Raw genomic sequence first — 25,218 nt, forward strand, 5'->3', positions numbered from 1 at the left:
TGGACATAGCCTCTACATCAGATGTTGCTCGCTGGGGTGTAAAACAAAACTTTAGTAGTAGACCAACTTGTGATCAGGAAGAATAGGTGTCTTTTTTCCTAAAACAAAATAAAATTTCAAAGAAGTGCTGTGTGTCCCCACCCCTGTTTATAAACTACATTGCTGTATAAGATCCTCCAGCATTTTTCTGCATACATTGCCCAATTTCTTAATCAGCATTTCCTATGCCTCAACAGAAATGTTAATCACTATAGCATGCTGACTTTGATGTTGGGAGTAACTTAAATTTTGAACCTTATTTGAAGAACTTGAGCCAAGCAGAGCTTTCATGCAACTCTAGTATTTAGTTTTTCAGTACAGCTGGGCTTTTTAAGCTTTATTTCAGATTTTTCTTTGAATGTGCATTTGCTTTTGCTGGTTACAACTGGTAACCTCTTTTTAGGTAAATTTCTACTGAGGAGCATCTCACCGCAAGGGCTTGATGGCTGTCTTCTTGTACTAGCAACAGATATGCTTCAGCTTGAGTGATTCTTACAGTCTGAGAGATTTTCCCTTGAGTGTAGCTTTCATCAAATTTATGCTTATATTTTCCTTGCAGCTTCTATGGTCTCTCTGTCTCTTTCTGTGTATGCGTACTAAATCTTTCATAGATAATTGATTCCACAGTTAGTGACTGATTTGCTTCATGCTAAAACAATATATTGGACTCTTGTAACACAATGCTTGATATAACTGGCCAAGGAATTGTTAGACTATAAAGGTGGGACGGACAAAAATTTGTTTAGTCCACATGCAAATCTGAATTCATATAAATTCATATGCTCCAATCCAAGAAGGAGCTATCCAACAATTGTTGATTGGAGCAAACAACTTGTACCATATGACTGTGTTGTGTCACTTGCAGTGGCACATCTCAGCCTTGCAGATTTTTTAGAATCCCAACTCCTAGAACACCTTGCCATTTAGGTATGCTGGCTATGGGTTTTGGGAGCTGAACTTCAAACATTGGAGCACAAAGGGAAGAGTCCCATAGATCTACACTGCCTTCTGCTCTGAGTCTGACTCAGTTCAAAGCGCTATTATTTTCCATGCCCTAAGGTGCTTACAATGGAGGTATCTAAAGGCTTGTTACGATAAGAAACCAAGTATTTATTTATTTATGTAGACTTATATACTGCCCATCTAGAACATGTCTACTCTGGGTGGTTTACACAAAATACAAAAAACAAGATACAAATATAATAAATGAAAACATAAATGCATTAAAAATGGGGCCCAATTTTACTGCAAAAGTCCAAGATGGGAAAAAAGGAAAAAGAAGAGGTAAAGCTAAGTAATGGCTGTTGGGAAGGCCTGCTTACAGAGTCAGGTCTTTAGTTTGCTCTGGAAGGCCCTCAGCGAGGGGGGCAGGTGGATTTCTGTTGGTAAGTTGTTTGAGAGACGAGGGGCCACTGCCGAGAAGGCCCGGTTTTTAGTTTTTTCCTTTCAGGCCTCTCTCGGAGTTAGGCCCCTCAAGAGCCCAGGCTGGCTGGAACGGGTGGAATGGGCAGAACTAAGTGGAAGAAGGCGCACTGCCAAGTAGAGAGCCCCTTTTGCATATTCTGCTAATATCTGTATTTCATTTGGTAGGAATGTGTGGAAGACATTCTCAGTTGTCACATTGATGTTTTGGTATGCTTTATTCATGAGTGGCTTTTACTGTTACGTTGTTTAATTAAGCTTTGATCCTTTTCCTGAAGTTTTGAGTAGGAATGTGTATTCTATACTCTTGTTAGGCACAGTGAAATAATAATAATAATAATAATAATAATAATAATAATAATAATAATAATAATAATAATAATAATAATAATGATGATGATGATGATGATGATGATGATGATGATGATGATGATGATGATGATGATGTATATATTTGTAACCTTTATCTTGACCTGCAGTAGTTAAACTCATTGGCAAAGAAAGGGCAAAAGGAAGAAATGATAATGAATGTAAAAATTTAATAATTTAAAAAAAATCAAAATTATTGCGGCACCGTAAAGACTGTTATATTTTAGCATGAGCTTTCGTTTGCAAGTCCACTAGTCCATGACACTAACATTGAAATATATCAGTTAGTCTTACTAATTCTTTATTTTTCTTTTGTTTTTGCCAGATATGCTAGCGTAGACTAAGACTAACGCAGCTATCTCTTCTTAAAAAAACATTAATGCTCTTCAGTTTAAATATGGTGAAATTATGACAGTGCAGAGGACACTCAAGAATTAACATGTGGAAAATGAAACCTCAAGCAGATTAAAAATTAAAAATTAGGAGAAATGATTCATGGTATCTGAAATCTCTAGATAGAAATATTAAAATTAAGAGTGTCACTAGAGAACACATAATAGATAATTCATGAAACTTAAGATGCAGAATCGTCTGTCAAAGCATATTACCTCTCCTGAAATATCTTATGGTGGTACAAAAACTTATGTTGAACTAAATTTTTGAGAGGGAAGAATTTGCAAAGGGATAGATGTGTGCTGTTCTAATGTATGCAATGTTTTTTCTCAACAGATCCTAGATCAAGAATGAAACATGAATTCTTTGGCAAAAGTGCAGTCATGCTTGGAGAGTGACCCTTCTGCTCCTGCCATTTTAGACTTCTTGAGTTAGTGGATGGTTTGTTTCAACTGACTTCTGATTAAATGTATGAAGAAAACTTAAGTGTTTCACAGCCTTCCAGATACCGCTTGAATCTTTAAAGATAGTAACAACGTGTGTGCTGAAAGAAGACAACCTTTTTTTGAACAACATAAGAATTTTACATTGTGGCTGATGGTTTTCTCTGGAAGGATCTAAAGAATCCAAAGTGCTTAGAATGACTCTCAGAAAATCACACCATCATTTCAGTCTGAGGACCTTGTTAGCCTTAATTACTCTATGTATTCAATATTAGTAATGTGATGACCTTTTCAGTTTTTTCTAGGTGTAATGTAAGCTTCACCTATTTGCAAAAGGAAATGGAGGGATTACGGACTTTACTATACAGCCTGCATGTGACAGCTACCACAATCTGTAGTGGGTTACAGTAGCTATGTGACCTTACATTGCTATTTCTACAGCCTTAAGAGACATCCTGAGAAGGGATTCTCTGCCAGTTCCTGAGCTTTCTGTAACATAGGCTATTTGCCAGGTGTTGACATGATGTGTGAGGTAATGCCTACCATCAATGAGAGTGACCCCTTGGGGTCACAGCCAGGCTCTGATTCTGATGCCAACTTTGAACAACTCATGGTGAACATGCTTGATGAAAGAGACAAGCTTCTAGAGACTCTTCGGGAAACACGTGAGACTCTGTCTGTGACTCAGGGAAGGCTACAGGAGACTTTGCATGAGCGAGACCAGTTACAGAGACAACTGAATTCTGCTCTACCTCAGGTAAGAGTTTCAGTAGTAGGCTTTCTATTAGCTAAAGAATATAAGAGTAACAGTGATTGTAGTATTGTCACTCATTCTAATTTACTTCTGAACAGAATGTGAAAACAATAAATTGTAATTAATACATTGCTCAAAACAATAAAGGTGTAACTGAGGGCTTGAGTATACTGTTGAAATGAATTGAGAGCTGGATCAGAGTTTTTGAAGTCAATTTAAAATGTGATTTTTAGTCAGAGTGTGCATTCTCTTGGGACAATATTTAATCCGGTAGTACACTGCCTGGCATCAGTGGTGGAGTGGGAATGGAGGAGGGTGAGAAAGCAGCAGAGGTATTACTGCCATTGCCGCTGCCATCACTGCTGCCGCCTCCTCCCTTTCTTTCCCATTCTCACTTTGGGAGTGTAGGTTTTGCCTTGACCAAGGCTTAGTAACAGCAACCCCTTCTTCTCCTACCTTTCTTAGCTGGAAGCCAGCTGCCCCAGCAGTTCTACTTCCCTGGAGGAAGAGAGAAAGATCAGGCAGGCCAAAAGGAGTTAAAAATATCTGTCCAGGTCCTTGTCATATTTTAATATTTTTGTTTTTTGTTTTATCTTTTTCAAAGTGGAATAGTGCTAGATCCAGTTTTACAGATAGGAAAAATATATAACGGATTGGACTGCAAGGTTACCCTGCAGCCCGGACATCTGTGGCATCCAATATTTTTATTTTTAGCTGCCCAGAGTAGACTTCGGTCTGGAAGGGAATCAATCAATCAATCAATCAGTCAGTCAATCAATCAATCAATCAATCAGTCAATCAATCAATCAATCAATCAATCAATCAATCAATCAATCAATCAATCAATCAATCAATCCAACAAACAAACAAACAAACAAACAAACAAACAAATAAACCCTACAGACACTATTTACTCTGACACAGGTGAGCACACTTGCAAAAATGATTCAAAATAAATCACATTCATAATTGAGTTAAAATAGACTTAAAAGCCTCCTCAAGGTGTTAAAAACATGCTTTCTGCCAAAAAAGAGCTTCCTTGCAAAAAAAAAAAGTTTAGCTCTACATCATGCAGATCGACATTTTAAAATCGATTTGAAGTGTGCTAACTCCGACATAAAGCAGGGCTATTATGACGTGTAACTGAGTCCTAAGGTACATGTGAGGGGGGACAGATAAATTCATTCGTTTTACTTAATGACTAAACTTGTTTTTAGTTACTCTTATTTTTACTTTTATCAAGAAAGGACCTTAGAGGGACTTACTCAAATGTGAGAATGTAAGGCATTCAGGCTTAATTGCTAGTGGTGGGGAAGAGAGTGGCTACCTTTCATTGTTGTCATTGTATTCAAAATAGTAGCCACTTGTCTCCAGAAGATTTTTTTAATAAAACAAAAGTTTTAAAAACCCTTTATGATCCCCCCTTTTGTATATCACATATCACTTGAAACTGGTCCCCCACACTGCATGGTACAGATTCCTTGCAAAAAAAAAAAAGTTTAGCTCTACATCATGCAGATCGACATTTTAAAATCGATTTGAAGTGTGCTAACTCCGACATAAAGCAGGGCTATTATGACGTGTAACTGAGTCCTAAGGTACATGTGAGGGGGGACAGATAAATTCATTCTTTTTACTTAATGACTAAACTTGTTTTTAGTTACTCTTATTTTTACTTTTATCAAGAAAGGACCTTAGAGGGACTTACTCAAATGTGAGAATCCCCCACACTGCATGGTACAGATTCCTCTTGGTCTTCAGTATCCAGGAGTTCTCCCAAGCTACACGTCTGCTGTTGTGTGTGTTCACCCCATGGCACTAAGATTCTTAAAGATTTGAGATCACATTTGAAGAGTCAGTTGTGTCAGTCTCTCACAGAATCGGCATACATTGATTCCTTGGAAGAAACCAGAGCAGATGGACACTACTCTGTGAATATGGAGTTTTAAATATTACAGAAATATGGTATTATGTATGTATGTATGTATGTATGTATGTATGTATGTATGTATGATGTATGTATGTATGTATGTATGTATGTATGTATGTATGTATGTATGTATGTATGTATGTATGTATTTATTTATTTATTTATTTATTTATTTATTTATTTATTTATTTATTTATTTATATCCCGCCTATCTGGTTGGATTAGGACCACTCTAGGCAGCTAACAACATAAAATAATACAATACATGTATATAAAACAATTTTTGCACAGCAGAAACATTAAACAAGATGGGAAAAACAATAGGAAAGGGAAAGAAAAAGGGCATCAGGATTTATCTGATGGGAAGGCCTGCCAAAACATCCATGTTTTTAATTGATTTTTAAAGATACCCAACGAGGGAGCCATGCGAATCTCAGGAGGTAGGTTGTTCCAGAGGCGAGGAGCCAACGGCGAGAAGGCCTGATTTCTTGTCTTTTCCTTCCGGGCCTCCCTCGGCGTTAGGCTCCTCAGCCTCACCTCCTGGCTCGCACGAGTGACACGGGTAGATCTTGGTGGGAGTAGGCGTTCCGCCAAGTATCGAGGCCCTAAACCGTTTTGGGCTTTGTATGTAAGCATCAACACTTTGAAGTCGATGCAGAACAGGATGGGCAGCCAATGCAATGCGGCCAGAGTGGGCGAAATATGTTGGTATTTTTTCACTCCAGTAAGTAGTCTGGCCGCCACATTCTACACCACCTGTAGTTTCCGCAAGCCTCAAAGGTAGCCCCACATAGAGCGCATTACAGTGGTCTAATCTTGAGATTACGAGCGCATGCACCAAGGTAGTGAGCGCCCCAACCACAGCTGGGCTATCCGCCTAAGATGAAAAAAGGCGGTACGGACCACCAACACCACCTGAAATTCCATAGTAAGCGCTGGGTCCGGATGGATCCCTGAGCTGCGGACCCCATCCTTGGTGGGCAGGGTCACCCCCTCCAAAAGAGAGGGAGTTTCCCAAATCCCCAGCTGTGGGGGCACCCACCCTTAGTACCTCCGTCTTGTCTGGGTTCAGCCTCAGCCTGTTCTCCTGCATCCATTGCAGTACAGTCCCCAGGCAGCGCTGAAGGGACAGAACGGCATCTCCTGCTGTTGGTGAAAAGGAGATGTAGAGCTGAGTGTCATCGGCATACTGATGACACAAGGCTCCACACCCCCTGATGACCCCACCCAGTGGCCTCATGTAGATGTTAAGCAGCATTGGGGAGATAATTGACCCCTGTGGAACCCCACAATTGAGACTCCACGGAGCCGAGACACTGTCCCCAAGCTGCACACTCTGGGGGCGGTCCTCCAAAAAGGAACAGAGCCAGGCCAATGCCAGGCCACCTATTTCCAGCTCGGAGAGCCTCCTGAGGAGGATACCGTGGTCAATTGTATCAAAGGCCGCTGAGATATCGAGGAGGACCAGCAGAGACACTTTGCCCCTGTCAGCCTCCCTTAACAGGTCATCACACAGGGCGACTAATGCCGTTTCTGTACCATGGCGCGGCCTGAAGCCCAACTGAAACGGATTCAGGGCATCTGTTTCATCCAAGAGCGCCTGAAGCTGATCGGCCACCACCCTCTCAACCACCTTGCTTAAGAAAGAAACATTGGCGATGGGCCTATAGTTGCCAGTTTCGTCCGCCACCAAACTAGGTTTCCTAATGGGCCTAATGAGTGTGTCCTTGAGGGCAGATGGAAATCTGTCCTCAAGGTAAGACCCATTAATTATTGCAGTGGCCCATTCCGTTGTTGTAGGCCTGGCTGCTTTGATTAGCCAGGCTGGGCAAGGGTCAAGGGAGGAGGTGGTGGCACAACAGCGATCAAGCGCCCTGGCCACAGAGTCAGGCGTGACAGGCTGAAAGGAGTCAAAAATCACCGGGCAGGACGGAGCACTGGACATCTCTGCTCGACTCACTGTATTCAAAAAAGGAGAGAGGACCTGGCGGATGGCCTCCACTTTCAATTTAAAAAAATGCTGCAAATTGGTCCGGTGAAAAACTAGAGGGAGGCCCACCACTCAGATCAATTCCGGATAGGTCGTGTACTATACGGAATAGTTCCGCCCGCTGGTTGGAAGCTTCGCTTATCCGGTTAGCGAAGTATGCTCTACTGGCAACCTTTACCTTAGCCAGGTAAAGGTTAGTAGCGACCTTGACAGCTATCCAATTATAATCCGTTGGGTCCTTTCTCCATTTGCGCTCCAGCTGTCTCCTGACCCACTTCAACGCCCGGAGATCCTGGTTAAACCAGGGCGCCGGGCGGTCTCTGCGACGGAGAGGGCGTTTAGAAGCGATCGTGTCTTCAGCCCTAGCCACGGTGGCGAACCAACCATCAACCAGAGCCTCGACAGGAGCGCCAGCCAGGTCAGCTGTTACACCTCTCATGACCTCCTGGAATCCAACCGGATCCAATAGCCTTCAGGGGTTACAGTAGGTCTCTGCTCCCTGCGAGGGGGGAGAGCCATTTTGAGGGTGCATTTTATTAGGTGGTGATCCGACCATGACAAGGGTACTGACTCAAGGTCAGTCACCATCGGACCACTCTCGCTCCCATTGGTGGAAAAAACCAGATCAAGTGTATGGCCACCCACGTGGGTGGGGCCGTTGACATGTTGGGACATGTTCAAGAAGGCCATGGTCTCCAAGAACTCAAGAGCTGGCCCAGAGGTCTCTGCCCCCGCATGCACGTTGAAATCCCCCAAGACCAGTAGCTTCGGGGATCCCAAAAGTGCCGCAGAGACAAAGTCCACCAGCTCCGGTAGGGAAATGGCTGGGTCGCGGGGAGCACGGTAACCCAGCAAGATCCCAATACCATCCCTGGCCCCAATCGACACCTGGAGAGCCTCAAGTCCTGGCTTTACCACCAAGGAGCGCCTAGCAACCTCCAAGATGGATTTATAGACAATGGCTACTCCCCCCCGACCCTCCAGTCTGCCCTGGTGTTGGACAGCATAACCAGGCGGACAGATGAGTGCTGGGGGGGACCCCCCTCTCCCCCAATCCATGTTTTGGTTATGCATGCCAGGTCTGCATCCTCCTCCAGGAAAAGGTCGTGAATTACCTGGGCCTTATTAGATACAGACTTGGCTTTCAACAACACCAGGCGTAGACTGGAAGGCAGGCTGGTCTGACTACATCGATACTGGTGGTTGATCACAGTCTCAGAACAATGAACAGCCTTCAAGCATCTGTTCATCGTTCTTCTGACACGAGTAGGGACTGTGCCAACACCATATCTCCCCCTACCTGTGATCACGGAGATGTTTTTGGGCCCCTCGCTGGGAGGGCAGGCCTTTCCATATCAAAGTAGGGGAGGGGGGAAAGGAGGGGAGGGGGAAAGGAGGGGGGGAGGGAGGAGAAGACAGAGAAAAAAGAAAAAATTAACTTAGTACAAATTAAATAACAAAACCCAAATACAGTGTAAAATATGTGTAAATAACATACATAAAATGAGCATACATATACCAAATCAAACTTTAAAAAAGAAAAAACATCTAAATACACGATCCCGCAGTGATTACCCCCCACATATAATCCAGAACTGTCTTTCCCCGACCCGTAGCTTAGTCCTTTCTGATGTTATTAAGCTTATTGGTGTTAATGGCGACGCTGGTTTATGATTTTTGCTAGCGAAGCAGGACTCACAGTTCACAATGGAGTGTATAGGCAGGATCAAAAGCTCCAGTGTCCAAACTAGGAGGAGCTCAGTCCCTGCCATTTTCCACCCTTGATGGCCGGCTAGAGAAACATCTTTGCTGGACAAACAAGGGCAGGCGAAGACAGGGGGACCTGGAGGAAGGACTTCCAACATGGCGCCTGCGTTCCGACGCTCCGGTGCTCCAGGGACCTCGCAGGCTCTCTCCAGCTTTCACAAAGACCCTGCGCTTTCCTGGCTGCTTCTGGTCTCGGAGCTCCACTATGAAACTATAAGAAGTATCCCTAGTGATGCAAGTATAATGTTTAAAGAATTGCTATATATGAATTAGAAGTAATGTATAAATTGCCTCACCAGCAAGTAAGAAACTAAATTAGGTTTTGAAGAATCTTTCCATTAACCTGTGTCACGTGGTTGAAAGAGTGCTAAATCTGAAACACTGTCAAGCACAAAGCTAAAATCACCCCATTTGTCTTTCTTGTCTTCGAATATGTGGTGTAATGTAACACTGAAAGTTATCTTTACTTTGTTTAAAAAGGGGTTAGGGAATTTTTTGCCTTTTACCCCCTAAAAAAATTATATACGTGAACATTGCCCCCTTGATTAGAAAGGAACGATCTCGGTCACACACGGCCAGTGGAGCGCAGCCATCGAAGCCTTGCTGCCTGGGCCGCCGCCTGGCAGGGCTGCACTCAAGTCCTTGGCCCCGTGGGGACAGCTCCCTTTCTCCACCAGCAGGCGACTCCTGGGCGGCCGTCGAAGAGCAGCAGGTGGCTTGCCCTCTGGGGGCACCCAACGCTGCCAGGGTGTCTGCGGACCTTGCCGTCGAAGCACCATGACAGCTGCCACATGGAGGGCAAGAGGTTCCTCCAGGCCCAGCCGGCCATCGCAGAGGCGCCGCCGAAGAATGCTGCGAGGCCGGGCAAGCGCCACTGCCACCCAACGGGCTCCTCCAGGGATGGGGCATGGGGTGGAGGCCCAGTGCCAGGAGGCTGAGCCTGGTTTGGGTCGCCGTCATGGCCGTGCCCTCCCCCCTCTGCCACAATCCACCTCTCCAGGTACTGGAAGGAGAGGCTCCTCCTAGCTGGGGTGCTCCAGCCACTTGCCCCAGCCTTGACCTCCACCATGGCCAGCCCTGCCGCTGCCTTGGCTGCCATACACCGCTGGCCAGGGCCCTTTGCTGCCTACCATCCGCTGAGGTTTGGTTGCAGCCAGGCCAGAGAACGGGGTGGGAAGGGGGTGATTGGGCTGCTGAGGACTTCTCCAGGCAGAAGAGGAGGAGGAGGAGGAGGGAAGGGGGTTAGGGTCACGTCCTCATTACTCCCAGGATTTTCATTTTTACCCCATTTGGGGTAATTTACCCCTGCTTCCTGACCACTGGTTTAACAGGTTAAGCAAATACGACATAATTAATAGTCATTGCTGGTTTATATTGCTAGTAATTCATTAAAGCTTGCAGCTGTAATCATGATGGGCATGAACTGCCAAACTGGTGGCTCATTCTGGTTTGTTCTTTTACCAAACAGGTGTTTGGTGCTTTCCAGCCCTGCCTCCTCCAATGAGCACCCCTCAGAGGCAGTGTCCGAGTAGGAGGTAGGGCAGGGACGCTGTGGTGCTGCCTTTGATTGGGCATCTGCCAGAGGAGGCAGGGCGGGAAAGCACTGAACACCTATTTGGCTAAAGGATGAACTGGCAGGTTGGCAGTTTGTGTCCATCTCTGAGCTGCAGTTATTGCTTCTTGTTAAATGAGGATTTAACAAGGGACGTGGTGGCGCTACGGTCTAAACCGGAGAAGCCTGTGCTGCAGGGTCAGAAGACTAGCAGTCGTAAGATCGAATCCACGTGACGGAGTGAGCTCCCGTCGCTTGTCTCAGCTCCCGCCAACCTAGCGGTTTGAAAGAATGCAAATGCAAGTAGATAAATAGGGACCACCTCAGTGGGAAGGTAACAGCGTTCCGTGTCTGAGTCGCACTGGCCATGTGACACGGAAGATTGTCTTCGGACAAAACGCTGGCTCTATGGCTTGGAAACGGGGATGAGCACCGCCCCCTAGAGTTGAAAACGACTGGACAAAAATTGTCAAGGGGAACCTTTACCTTTACCTTTTTAAATGAGGGTTTTAATTCCTGGGCTTCATTTTTGGGATGCTTCTAGATCAGACTTTTATGTCATCCAGGTAACTGGCTTCATTTTTGGAATTTCATGGGAATGGGAAGTCCAGACTTCAACTTGTCACTCCACTTTTATGTTTCTCCACTTGTTTTTCCATCTTTTTTATTTTTACAAAAAAAGTATCAAGAAGGGGAAGACAGACTATCTGCCCAGTGTTTGGTACATAATGGGACCTCCAGTTACATGTTACATGATTATTGCAGCAAGGGATATGGTGTTATGTACACAATTTCTCATTTTTAATTATTTGCTGGCTCACAATACCAATATTCCATACTAAGTGTCTGTGAAGATTCTCAGTCATCCAGGTGAGTTTATCTGGAAGTTGAGTCATGGCAACTGGATTTCTTTCTTATTAGGTTGAAACGTTTTGCTACACATCCAGAGACTGAGACTAAAGAAGCTACTTGGATGAGTAGTGAAACATTTCAACCTAATAAGAAAGAAATCCAGTTGTCATGATTTGACTTCCAGATTCCATACTAAGATTTTCCATTGTACTGCTGAGATTTCCTGGCTTTCTCTGAAAATTGGATTTCTGCCTAATTTTCCCTTTTATTTCTTAATTTTTGCCAGTTTTATGTAGGAAGCTGTCAAATTCTGCACAGCTTAATACTCTTTCTAGTGCAACCTGTGCAGAAAAGAAGCCATTCCACGCAAGAATTGTAAAAATCCTGCACAACTTGGTATTTCTTCTGCCCTTTCCAGGTAAATTCTGCACAGAAAAGATGCCATTATATGAAAGAATTGTAATAATTCTAAGTTAGTCATTTCTTTCAAGGAAAAAAAAACTGACCAGAAAAGACTGAAGTCTACTCTTCTAAGAAACCCATGGGATTTCCCATGAAATTTTTTCTTCCTTCTCTTTTAAAGTGAGAGACTGTGAGAGTCATAGGTTTAATCCAGATAAAATGTGCATGAGGATGATGGGTAAGCCAGTAAGTTAAGGAATAGCAGATTGCCTGTTCTGGAGAGGAAACTTTCCCAATCAAGGGAGCAGGTTTGCTCTCTTGAGAGTACTCAGCAGGCTACTGAATATTCAGCATGTGGAACTGTTCAGTACAACACTTTTCTCAGTTGCTTATTTGTTGGAAAGAAACTTGCTGCTATTCAAAATGTTCTAATAACCTCAGCAGGGCATCTATATTGACTGTTGTTGCATCCATTCTAAACAGTATTTAGGAGCCAAGAAAATCAGTGGCATAGATAAAAAATGAACAGAACTGTATAGTACCTGTCTCTGTGATTGCTGTGGAGATTACTTTCTCCTAATGCTCTGGCAGCCTGTTCTTTAAAGCTTTTGTGAAGAACTGGCTTCCTGCCATGTGTAAAATCATTATATTTAGTAACTAGGTTTTGTCCTATTTCTTTTTCATGTAGCTGATTACTTCAAGCCAGAATCAGCCTGGGTGCTACAGGACAGAAGCCAAGGAAGAGAACAATTTGGGCAGAATAGACTACATTTTCATACACTCATAGCAGTAAAATTTTAACAATTTAGCTAGTCTTGTGCTTACTCCATGTTTTTTACATTGCATTTTAGTTTCTTCTCATTTAGGCTCTTTAGTTGCTTACTACCTTATCTATTTACAAGTGAAGTTATGTGACTTAGCATGGCAGTGTGTCCCCGTGCTTACTCCTGACTATATTTTCCTGTAAGCTGGTGCAGTGGTATACTGCTGGATAGAAGACAGAATGATAAGCAAGTACACGTAATGGTGGTTATAATGGTAGGAAGGTGGTAACATATTAATGAGGTACTGTCTTTTATATTTTTAGAAGAGGTAGCCATGTTAGTCTGTGCATGCATATCAGGCCAAATCCAAAGAAACAAAACAAAACTTTGGATTTTGCCTGATACGTATGTCTTTTCTATCTGATGTAATGTGATACAGTGGACTCTTGACTTATAGACAGCTCCACTTACAGACTTTTCGAGTTACAGACTTCTCTGGCCGCAAAATTTAGGTTCAACTTGCAGCCAGAGAATCGACCTACATACCGGAAAAAAACAACCAAAGTGGAACAAAAACAGCCAGTTACGGATTAATCGATTTTCAATGCATTGTAGGTCAATGGAGCCACCGTTCCAATATGGATTAATTCCATAAGTTGAGAGTCCACTGTATGTTTTCATGTTCTACTGTTTAGAATGTGAAGAATATATCAGCTGTTTTCCGTATGGTAAGGGAGATGTCACACACACAAAAAACTGTTGTGTATTTACTTATGTTTTGCTTTGTATAAATATCAAAACTCACAAATATATCTATTATCCTAATTAAAACTTTTAATAGAAATTTATGCCTAGCCTTTTTAAGTGGGCCTGCACTCTGATTCAATCATAGGGTAATTTTCACAAAAAAATTCCAGTACTGTACTGAAGTTTCTCGTGCCTCGTGATGGGTGGTTGTGCCTGCAGATGCTATTGGTATTCTTGAGAAGACCACCTATGACTAATGCAAAATGTAAGATTTTGCTACATTGTTGTAAAGCAGTAGTGCCTGCAGGTGGTACTAGAATCTAGGGAAAATCCCAATGTAACATTCCAGCGCTTTTTGTGTTTCCTCCATCTCTCTCCCCCTCCCCACTTCCAACAATTCAGCTGGAATCTCAGCTGTTCCTTTCTAGCATTGTAAGAACTGCTATATCATAGCTCCTCATGCTATTACATTCCTTGCTGTTAATGGACTTACAACCCATTGCTGGTTTATAGTAATCCACCTACAGCATTCCCAGTGCTTGCAATAGAGTTTAGGGGTTCACACAAGCTCATCAAGGAAGTTACAACGAAGCAGTTGGGTGCCTTCCTCATACTAGGATAATAAGATGGAGGAAAGTATTTGGGCCCTCAGGTTGGTGGCAGATAACATTTCCCATAAATCCTATATTAAGAGGTTTTTGGTGCAGAACAAACAATCAGTTGTGACTCGGAAAGACCAATACTGTATATCCATTGCTGCTGTGTGTGTTGTTAGTCCCTCACCTTATAAAATCTATAGACTTCTAGTTAAGTAAGTAAGTAAGTAAGTAAGTAAGTAAGTAAGTAAGTAAGTAAGTAAGTAAGTAAGTAAGTAAGTAAGTAAGTAAGTAAGTAAGTAAGTATGAAACATGCTTTGCACGCAGAAGGTTTAGTGCCTAGCATCCTTTGTGGACTAAGGAAGGTACTTGCCTGGCTCTTTGGAGAGCTGTAAAAATAGAAAATTACTAGGATAGATTATGTATGTGTTTGTGATAGTAAGCAAGTAGACACCAACAGAGTATTTCACATGATAGGCATCTTGCAAGAGCTAGTTAAATAATGTGTAAGTTGATTGTGGAGATCTTGCTTTTCACATAATAATTGAAACTATGATAAATATGGAAGTTGCAGATTTGGCCTACTGACACACACAGGGCTATGATATTACCAGAGAAAGAGTGCAGTTTCTACGCATACACAGAACAGGACTGAGTAGTCAAAGCCTCCCTCTTTTTCACCATCCTGTTAGGTTGTGATGGAAGTTCAAGCACAATAATGTGGGAGATGTTTATCTCAGTACAGAAATAGATCCATGCAGATGAATAAAGAACTTGGTTATAGAAACTTCTTGTCAGTGCTAAGAAGAGTGAAAGCGCTGAGACTTCTTCGCATGTTACAGTTTTTAGTCCTGCTGTTGAATCTGAAAGTCAATCTTATGAATCAATAAGTGGAATAAATTTTTCAGTGCTTGAGTCAGACAATGATGTACTAAGTTGCCAAATTCTAGGCACATGACTATCCGTCTTATACGGAAACATGAATTAATCATCCACTTTCTTACATTCTAATTTTACTCATAGGATTAGTAAAAGTTGTAACACAGAGCTTGTCTCCAAGTCTGAAAATTGGATTCATTTAGGAATTATCCCACATTTCTAGGCTATTTTCCATTAGGAACAGCTGTGGTTTTTAATGGTTGCAGAAGCTTGATATGGAGTTGAGCATTAGTGGACTTTGGTGGAGAGAGCATTACTTTTGTAAGGCTGTGATAGTCATTGAACTGCTGAAGGTTATGAACATGAAAAAAAAACCACTGTTTTGAAATAAAGTTTTTATTACCTCCTTGTTTATGTTCTTAAAACTAGTGGTGTGGTGGTAGATCCATGGTGAGAAGCTTTTTCACAAAGAGATGAACTTGAATTGAGTTCAAGAAACCTGACATCTTCAGTGAAGTGAAGGCAAGGTTCTCTGAAAACAGTGTGTCTGTTGACAACACTGTCACCAAGGCTCCGTGCTTCACATGTATTTTATATGCTTAAGAACAAAAAAGAGTCCAGAGTTTGAATTTATCTTGAATTGAGCCTTGCTTTGAGAAGAGAATTTTAAGATGTCAGTCATAAATTCAAAGCTGAGAATCCAAAGCTAGATAACAAGTGCATAACAGCTTACTAGTTGGCTCACAGTGGGATGAGAGGACCTGTATTCTTGGGAGGAGAAGAAAACTCTGGAAATAAACTGTGTGTTGTGGTGCTACTAACATGTACCTCATGTTTTACTTGAGGAGCAACAGAAATGTATAAGATCTTGGCAGGATTGAGAGCGCTAACTGCTTCCAAGCTCATTTTGAACTACTTCTTGCCCTGATATTCTTGTCTTGCTTCTTCCTTACCATACTGTGTGACCTCTATGCTATGGCAAACCTTCAGCTGGCTCAGCCAGGTCCTCTATTTTGAAAAATTCCAAGATTATCAGAAGACACTTGGGTCCTTATGCCTCAGCAAATTTTCTGACACACATCCTTTGTGGCCTCCCATGTTCATGATCCACCTTTTGAATTGATTGCCCCGGGTTTGGTGCCTACACTCATCCATGCTGAGCAGCTGGGCAGAGAGCATGCCAGGTCAGCCAAGGGAGGGTTACGCCTCTCAGACTCTGCAGCGCTTGGATTAAGGGGCTATGCGGATTTACTCTCTGCTTTTGCTTCAGTTCATCTCCCTCCAATATTCTGTACAGGGAGCAAGCAGGCAATGCAGCGCAAACTAGGTCATTGCAAAGGGACTTCGTGCATCTTTGAGATCCTCTGGGGGAGGCCGCTGGCTCTTCCAGCTCCTAGCTCCTGCTCCTAGCTGTTTTGTCTCCTTTACCAAGCCTCACTGCTGTCTTCTTGGGATCTTGAAAAAAGATGTGATTAGCTGAGGCAGCAGATGGGGAACTTCTGTGAGCATCGAATGCCTCTTCCTGACAACTGCTTTGCTGACACTATTCCAGTGCCTAGTACTCCTCCTCCTCCTCCTCCCTGGCAGATGGACTTTGCAAGAAGCAACTTCCTGCTGGCTTGAACCTCTCACACTAGGCTCTGTGGTGGGACATGGAACCTAGGCTGCTTCTAACCTTCATCTCTGGATTTTGTTGCTGCTCCCCACTGAGCCTGGCAGAGCCATGGATTTGCAGATCAAGCTGGCTATGATTCCCCAGCATGAATACAGGAAACAAATCCATAAACATCCATCTGTCCAATGGCACTAATTTCAGCATGTTCATGTACCAGGTAAGTAGGATACCCCTTGCAAAGCCTGCCCACTGTAGACTTCACTTTTCTTGGTGAACAGAAATGCTCTGTCTCTTTCCGCAAGATGACCTCTTTGAACTTGCACAAACAGTCCCTTTTGTGCAGGTCCACTTCTTCTTTCCTGGATTTATATGTAAGCTAAGAAATGGAACCAGCAATATTTACTGGCTGCTCCAAATGTCTTCATGGTAGCAACAGAGTGTTAAGCACAGTTTGTACTACTAGTTATACCACCAAAAGTTGAAAGATGAAAAATTTCCTTGTGCACTTGCTAGTTCATGCCCAATGAGATTCCTTATTTAGGAGGATAAAGGCATTTGAACTTTGGGAGATACTGATTTCAGAGTTGTTTCAAGTGGTATGTTCTTTGGCTTAGTTCAGTTACATGAACAGAGAAGGATGCTTATAGGAAACTGGGTGGGGAACAGCTGACTAAGTATAATGTGTAACCAATTAATTTTCCATCCATATTTGAAACATCTTAGTGAGTAGTCTGCTTCATTTACTATAAAATGGTGCAATCTTTACTTTATAGTGAAGGATTCTTATTAACCTTGGTAATCCTTCAAAGGGCTGACGTTTTCATAGCTGTAGAACTTGGAACAATCTGCCTTCTTGCAACTAGTTTGACTTTACAAGCCACTATTAGTACTATGAAGATTCCAGGGAGTGTGGGCACTCAAGATCCTAGAAATGCCATGGCTTGTGCTTTGTAATTAAGGGCGAAAATGCTTGTCACACTGTAGAGTTAAATAATTAAAAAATTAAATTTCTCACAATTGTGGAATATTCAGTTCTTGCCCTCACAACCCTATCCAACTCTTTGTTTTTTTTTTGTTTATGAGTTTACATTTCTATATACAGCACAAGCCTGGTAGGCAGTCTGTGAAAATAACTTTTCAGAGACTTGAAACAAGTACCCACGAGGAACAATATATTCCCTTTTTCTGTTCTTTATGCCTAAATACCTTTAGAACTGAACTGTGAGGAGCAAGATGGATTCCATTTTACAGTGTTGTTTTCCATCTTTCCTGACATATCACGAGAAGGGGATCACATATTTATCTACCTTTCATTTCTCTCTTTTTAAGCTGGATGTAATGCCTTGTTACCACCGGGGGGGAGCACATTGTAATGGGATGGTGGTGAAGGTGATATTTAAAGGAAATCAAATAAATTTATTAAGGTTAAGTTTATCAGCAGTCATGATTGTCATGATACTGGCCACCACAGAGAGGATCCACAGACCACTTAGCAACACTAGCCTTGCTTATCCTCGTGTGGGTACCTGCCAGGAGAGTCCAGTGTGCTAGTGATTGGGAAAAGCTTCCTGTGAGCTTCTCTCCCAACACCCTTGAACCTACTTATTTCTTTGGTGCTCCAGAGAGGTACAAAAACTTCCAGGTTGTTCTTTGTGAGAACAAACCAATTCTGCAAAGTAGGAATGCCAAAACCCTACAAAATACTGAGTTCATGGCACTTTCTCAAGTATCGCTACCCCCTTGATCTTTCTGAGTGATTACACAGCTGTAAAATCATATTTTTATTGAAGTTATTTCGAAGAGACATGTTCAAAAGTGTGAAGCTCCTAAAGGAATCAAAATTATGTGAAGTAGTTCCATAGTAGAAAGCAAAACAAAACTCATTCAGAGACTTGGCAGTTAAGAGTAAGACCCACAGAAAATAATAAAGCTAGCTACCTAGATCTTACACTTTCAAAATAAGAGATCTATCATGCTTCCAGCACATATGTTCAGCAAAGTGGCAGGTATAGATTATATTCTCTTGAAAGATGAAGCTAAGCAACCACAGCTTTGCAGAGGCTAGCTAGGCATAAACTTATGCTTAAGGTTCTGATCCATTCTTCAGCTTCCTCTTATTCCATCATCCCGCCTCTGGTTGGTTCAATCCTTTGCACGAATCAAATTGTGTTATTTCCCAAACTTTCTAGTTGATAACTTCTGCAAAAGTAATTAGGCAGGCGAGATGGCACTAATTTTGGTACCATGAGACAGAGGTTTTTCTCATAACATTCTTTCAGCTTCAAGGCTGTAGATTAAATTTTTTAAAAAAAGTCTCTGGTTTGTAAGTGTGGGATGTTGTGCTTCTGTACCCATCATTCAAAAAGCCAGGAAATGGCCCAATATTGCTGCACAGTATTGTGCCCAGATCGTTAGCAGGAAAAGAATGCCAGGCTTTACATAGCAAAGGGCAGTCTGAGTGTTGACAGCACCAATGACAGCAGTCAGGATGGTCTACAGCAGAGGTCCCCAACCTCTGGTCCATGGCCATGGCAGGACCAGGCCGTGGAGACAGATCTCCCGTGCCCCCGCACACACGCCCTCCAAACACCACCCAAACATGCGGCCTGCCCACCTGCATGCACAGATTCCCCGCCCACCCACAAGCATGCCCCGCCCATCTGCGCATGCGTGCGAGTGTACCCCGCCCATCCACGCATGTGCATGAGCGTGCCCTGCCCATCCATGCATGCGCACGAGCATGCCATGCCCATCCACAAGCATGGGGGGGCTTGCCCCACCCGTACGCATGCACCCTCCCAACCAGTCTGTAGTTCAGAAAAGGTTCGGGACCACTGGTCTACAGGATACCCTATTGTGCTCACTACCATTCACAAAATGACACCATTTAAGGGAAAATCTTAGACACTGACTCCTTTTTTTCATGAGTTAACCACTTCTCATTGAAATATAAAGCAACTGTCAGAGCTGTTTTAAGAAGTTTGAAGGTGTGAGTAAGTACCACACATACAGTGGAGAAACATACATACCTTTTAACCTCTTGATTAAACTAATGTTGCCATGCCCACTCTGTACAATGCAGACTAGAAAGCTATGTTCCAGTTTTCAAACTCTTTCTTTGAATTAGACAAGCTGAGGAAGAAAAGCTATATCAGACCAAAAGCTCTACAAAATGTTGTGTACCTGTTTTCCAAAAGATGCCTCTTTGCTTTTTCAAAGAAAAAAAGGGAAGAGATTGGACTTTGCAAAGAATGTCACTGGAAATCAAGGGCAAGATCAACCATAATATGTGAAAGGAAGACGGACAAAAATCAACTTATTTGAAATGTGGTGTTGTAGGAGAGCTCTACAGATACAGAAGACAGCCAGAAAAGCAGAAAAGTGGGTGCTGAATCAAGTCAAGCCTGAACTCTCACTCAAGCAAAAATGTTTAAAGATTAAACATCCTATCATGTATGTAATAAATGAAAATACAGAAGTGACCAGAATAGACTGCATTGTGAAAAGGGGGTGGAGCAGTAGAAAAAGAGGAAGATCTAACATGAGATGGGGTGACTCAATAAAGGAAGCCATAGCTGTTAGTTTGCAAGATATGAGCAGAACATAATGGAAAAGACAGTAGATATTGTGCAACAACCCAATTCAGCATTCCTAAGGCAATTAAAAAACTACCCCTAGCTCACCCATTTAAACTGTGAAATTCCTGGTTTTTGTTTTGTGACCAAGGATGATCTGTCTCTATGCTAGCAGAGCTTGGGTGCCTATGCCACACTTCTTGTCACTATACTATTGTTTGACATTTAAGAAAACTCCAAAGATGCTGTAAAGAAGCAAGTCACTTCTGATGCATGATGACTATATGAGTTACTGACTTCCAAAAAATGCTTTCATTAAAAGCTCTGCTCAGATCTTGCAAACCAACATTATCTCATGTTAGGTTGTTCTCTTCCTACTGTACCCCATTCTAGCAATACTGTCTTTAAAAAAAATGTAAAATATTTTTACACCAGAAATAGAAACTCTTTGAATGAAATAGAAACTCTTTTAATTCAAATTTTAACAATTGAATTTTTGGCCAGGAAGGAGTTAAGTCTTTCCTTCCTCAGAGTCATTTAATTTGGTTCTGAGGGGCAGAGTCAAAAGTTCAGATCTCCCTGAAATTCACTTTTTCTCCCTTTGAAATGGCTATCCGTATTAGAGCCAATAGAGCCTTCCAAATTAAAAAAAAGGTGGGGGGGGGCTGGGACTAACCATTCTCTGTGAAGATAAGCAAGTGTTGTCTTTTCAGTGTATTTGATCTTTTTGAAATCTGCAGACACAGAAGGTTGCTGGTGTCTGCAAGGGGGCAGGGTTTAAAAAAATTGTAATTCAAACACTGTTTGCCCAGATACTCCCAAGAGCAGACTGCTACATCTGTGCCACTTTTGGCGCTGATCTGAGGTCCAGTCTCAAAGTTATAATTTTTTGTTTGGAATCCTCTAGTTTTTGAATTGCCTAATGGAATGCTGAATTGGGCTGTCACACAGTACACTTGTACAGCAGTAATCAGCTTGTTCTCTTGACAAAACTCTATCAGCCTTTGCCCTGCTTGATTTTGAACTCCAAGGCCAAAGTTACCTGTTGTTCCTTTTATTTCTTGACTGCACCTCTGGGCAACCTTAAGTGACCTGATTTAGCCAGGTCTAGTTTGGCTGTCTAGCCAAGCCCTTAAGATACAGTATCTTACAATTTATACCAAACTTGGTAAAAAGCTTACTATTCTAATTCATTCAGACATTTTTTTAAAAAAAACAAAACTTCTTTAAAATTCTCTGTGTTCACATTTGATTATTTTCCAAGACGCTAAGTGAATAACACTGATTGCTTCTGCACTTATTTCAATTAACAGAATAAAACTGGCATACACAGTAATCCCAATTAGATGCTTAAAATGAGACTAGTATCCTAGATGGACCAAATTCCTTGTTTGAATTATTTATACATATATTCTCAAGGAGGCTTTTCTTATTTAAGTAGTTCTTTGCATTAAAACAAATGAGCTAGTTCAATAGAGAACAGAAGAATTGCACTTGAATCAGAAAACAATTTGCTCGACATCTTCATTCACTATGGGGTATTTGGTTCCTGGAGGCAAAGAGAGAATAATTTATACTCTTTTAACATTTAACATTGAAACTCATAACTTTTATTATTATTCTTGCTCCAAGGCCTCGGGTGGTAAGGGTATCCTTAAAATACCCTGTTCCATATAGTGTTTTATAAATTAAAGTTGATGCCTCAAATTGCTGGGGAAAGCAATTGACAATCAAGCATACAAGGTAAAACTCAAATATAAAATGTTCCCAGTATGGAATTGTTTTCTAATGATTGAACAGCCTCATACTGTCCCATCAGAAGTTTCTCAATCTAGGTTTTTAAAAAGTCATAATGGATTAGGCTCTCCTGTTTCACTTTCTAATCCTTTTATAGGTGTCCCTGCTTAATCAGGCAAGCTTATGACTGTGCAATTTACCATTGAAGAGCTGAGATAACAAGGTCTGGCTGAGTAGAATCTAGAAAGTCAGTTGGAAGGAATATAAGCTTAGAAAGGATTTAATTAATGTGAGGAGGAAGAATTTGTTAAACATGTTGACACAGGTGGATTTGATTGAAATTTTAACAATTTGAATTTTTATGATTTAAATCAAATTGATTTAATGAAATCATTGATTTTTATCCACTCTGTGTTGACAAGACAGCTCTCTTTTAATGGTCCCATTGTGACCCACAACATAAGGTTTCTATTTGCTGCTAGGTGGTATTTAGCTTAAATATTGGAGAAATCTCCAAAATCTGCATCTGATGGAATGAAAGTTCAACACATAATAAATCTGATAATCTCTAAAATGCCACTATCTTTTTTGTTGCCTTCTTTCTAAACTAGATGATTAGAACACACTGCTTAGGAAGATCCAGTCTCCTTCAGTGAAAAGTGAATAATTTAAGTGCTAGCTAGCCTAATCATTGGTTGAACTGTTTTACCCTAGTAAATTGCACTAGGGTAGACCCAGCAATTCAGTGGGAATTTGGTGAGTCAACTTTTCTGTAATTCCTGCCCCTGCTGTATCTTCTGAGCTCATATTGTCTAGTTAGCTACTTGTATGTCCACCAACATGCTCTACAGCTCAACCTGAACTGTGCACTCTCCCTACCAATGGGGAATCTGATAGAAGTGGTCTTTGAAAACAGTGAACTATTTAAAAAAGTTCAGTTGATTCAAATTGGCCTACTCTGGTTGTATCTTATTTTAACATAACAAGTTGCAACTAGAATAGGCCAATTTGAATCAGTGGAACTTACAGAGGAATTAGTTCATCAAATCACCACTGATTCAACTGTAGTGCAGCTTGCTATACTAAGCCACAGGATTTCAGATTTATAAGAGAGGTGAGCAAAGTGCAGCCTTCCAATTGCTAATTGGATTGAACCTCACCATTGGGGAGGAAAAAGTGGGAAACAAGAAGTATCGTAGCTTCAGACAGCATATGGAATCAGCTCTGAACCTGTGTAATCTAGACTTAGAAGACCTAATGTCACAAGGAGAACTTGGATAACTCTGCAAAAGACATTTCTTGGACTACAATACTCATCTAACATGGTTTAAGAACAAATTAACAGGGCAAAAGAGATACCCAATAACAACTTACTAAAAGATACACCCAGAAAACAACTGAACACTATTAGTCAATTACAGTGCACAGCTGAACCCACTCACACATCATTAATAATCTAGAACCCATTCTGATATCAGTTCTACATTTTCCCAAGCCTTACATGGCTGATTTATATTTGCTTATAAGAGAGTCCCAAAATCTCAAACATGTATTGTCACAAAACAGACTACATAGATACAGATATGGGAAGTAAACCCTGCTTCAAATCTAGAAGCCAACTCTGTCACTACATATATTCTGGTAGCACAAGAACAGTCCCTAACATCATCACTCACAACATTAGGGGCTCATATACTTGATCATTGGCTAATATGATTGATGTCATCTTTTGCAAGCAATTCCTTTTTGTACTGTACATAGCACAAACAGGACAATCTGTATGCAAGAGAATTAATGGACATAAATTTGACATTAGAAATGGGAACACAAAAAAGCCAGCTTCAGAACATTTCAACATACCTTGGTGCTCTATAAATGACCTATAAGTGACTCTGATCAAGAAAAATAACTACAAAATGAGTCTGGAAAGAGAGACAACTGAGAGAAGTGCATAGGTTCTAGAGCACATAAAATTTTTTAATAAGGACACGCACACACACGCACGCACGCACGCACACACACACACACAGATTTAGCATAGGACAAAAATGGGTGACACAGCTACATACACTAGTCTATGCTTGGAGTGCTTTAATATAAGAGAACCCTTAGAACTAGAGGAAACACTTTTCTAGGAACCAGAACTTTTTCTTAGAGCCATTGCAATTGGCAGTGCAATATGGTGCTACCAATTTTTTTCCTGCCCCTTCCACTTCACAGAGTACTTAACAAGAAATGGACATTAAACAATATGATAATTAATCAGGGCATAAAAACAAAGTTCCAAATAGAGTAGTACTAGAATGAGCTGGAATTTTTAGCATGTATACATTTCTGAAACAGCGACGTCTACGTTGGCTTGGGCATGTCGTGAGAATGGCTGATGGTCGGTTTCCAAAAGAGCTCCTGTATGGAGAATTAGTGCAGGGAAATCACCCCAGAGGGAGACCACAGCTGTGATACAAGAATATCTGCAAGCGGGATCTGCAAGCAGGATCTGTTGAGGAATGGACCTCAACAGATGGGAAACCTTGACATTTGAGCGTTCAGCCTGGAGGCAGGCGGTACATCACAGCCTCTCCCAATTTGAAGAGACCCTTGTCCAGCAGGCCAAGGCAAAGAGCCAGTCCCGAAACCAGCAAAATCAGGGAGCTGGACAGAGGAGAGATTGGATTTGTCTTCAGTGTGGAAGGGATTGTCACTCTTGAATTAGCCTTTTCAGCCACACTAGATGCTGTTCCAAGTTTTCCATACAGTGCACATTACCATAGTCTCTCAAGACTGAAGGATGCCTAATATGTGTAACTGTGCCTGTATATAAAAACCAACTTTCTGTAAGAATTGATGTAAACAAACCAATATTAAGTTATGCAAGCAGGAAAGGGTGGATTTATCTCCACAATGGGGAGGAAGGAAACTTAAAAGTGTAAACACTGGTGGTGTTGGGAAAAAGGTGATACAGTGGTGCCTCGCATTACGTTAATTTGTTCCAGCGAAATCGCTGTAGAACGAAAACGTTGTCGTGTGAAATAAACAAGCCCATAAAGGTAAAGGGTCCCCTTGACAATTTTTGTCCAGTCGTGTTCTTCTCTAGGGGGCGGTGCTCATCCCCGTTTCCAAGCCATAGAGCCAGCGTTTTGTCCGAAGACAATCTTCCGTGGTCACATGGCCAGTGAGACTTAGACACGGAACGCTGTTACCTTCCCACCGAAGTGGTCCCTATTTATCTACTTTATTTGCATGCTTTCGAACCGCTAGGTTGGTGGGAGCTGGGAAAAGCGACGGGAGCTCACTCCGTCCCATGGATTCGATCTTACGATCTTATGACTGCTTGGTCTTCTGCGGTTTAGCCCGCAGCGCCACCACGTCCCCTTAAAAAAGCCCATAGAAAC

The 25,218-nt window shown here is 41.9% G+C and overlaps 1 protein-coding gene across 20 annotated transcripts in view; it reads left to right on the forward strand.

Moving 5' to 3' along the window:
• Positions 1–25,218, forward strand: part of PPFIA4 (PPFI scaffold protein A4) — a 149,946-nt gene that overhangs the window by 49,400 nt on the left and 75,328 nt on the right. For 18 of the 20 annotated variants that reach the window (XR_013545078.1, XR_013545079.1, XR_013545077.1 and 15 more), the window contains exon 2: positions 2,560–3,423. Coding sequence is in view for 13 of the 20 variants with exons in the window: in XM_072997086.2 (XP_072853187.2) it covers positions 3,187–3,423 (237 nt within the window). In the remaining 7 variants the exon portion in view is untranslated. Of the gene's footprint in view, positions 1–2,559; positions 3,424–15,625; positions 16,732–19,843; positions 19,968–25,218 lie in introns of those variants that run through there. The other 2 variants (XM_078393317.1, XM_078393318.1) reach the window with 2 other exon arrangements.

This window comes from Pogona vitticeps, chromosome 4, assembly GCF_051106095.1.
Source record: "Pogona vitticeps strain Pit_001003342236 chromosome 4, PviZW2.1, whole genome shotgun sequence".
In the NCBI taxonomy this organism is placed as follows: Eukaryota; Metazoa; Chordata; class Lepidosauria; order Squamata; family Agamidae; genus Pogona; species Pogona vitticeps.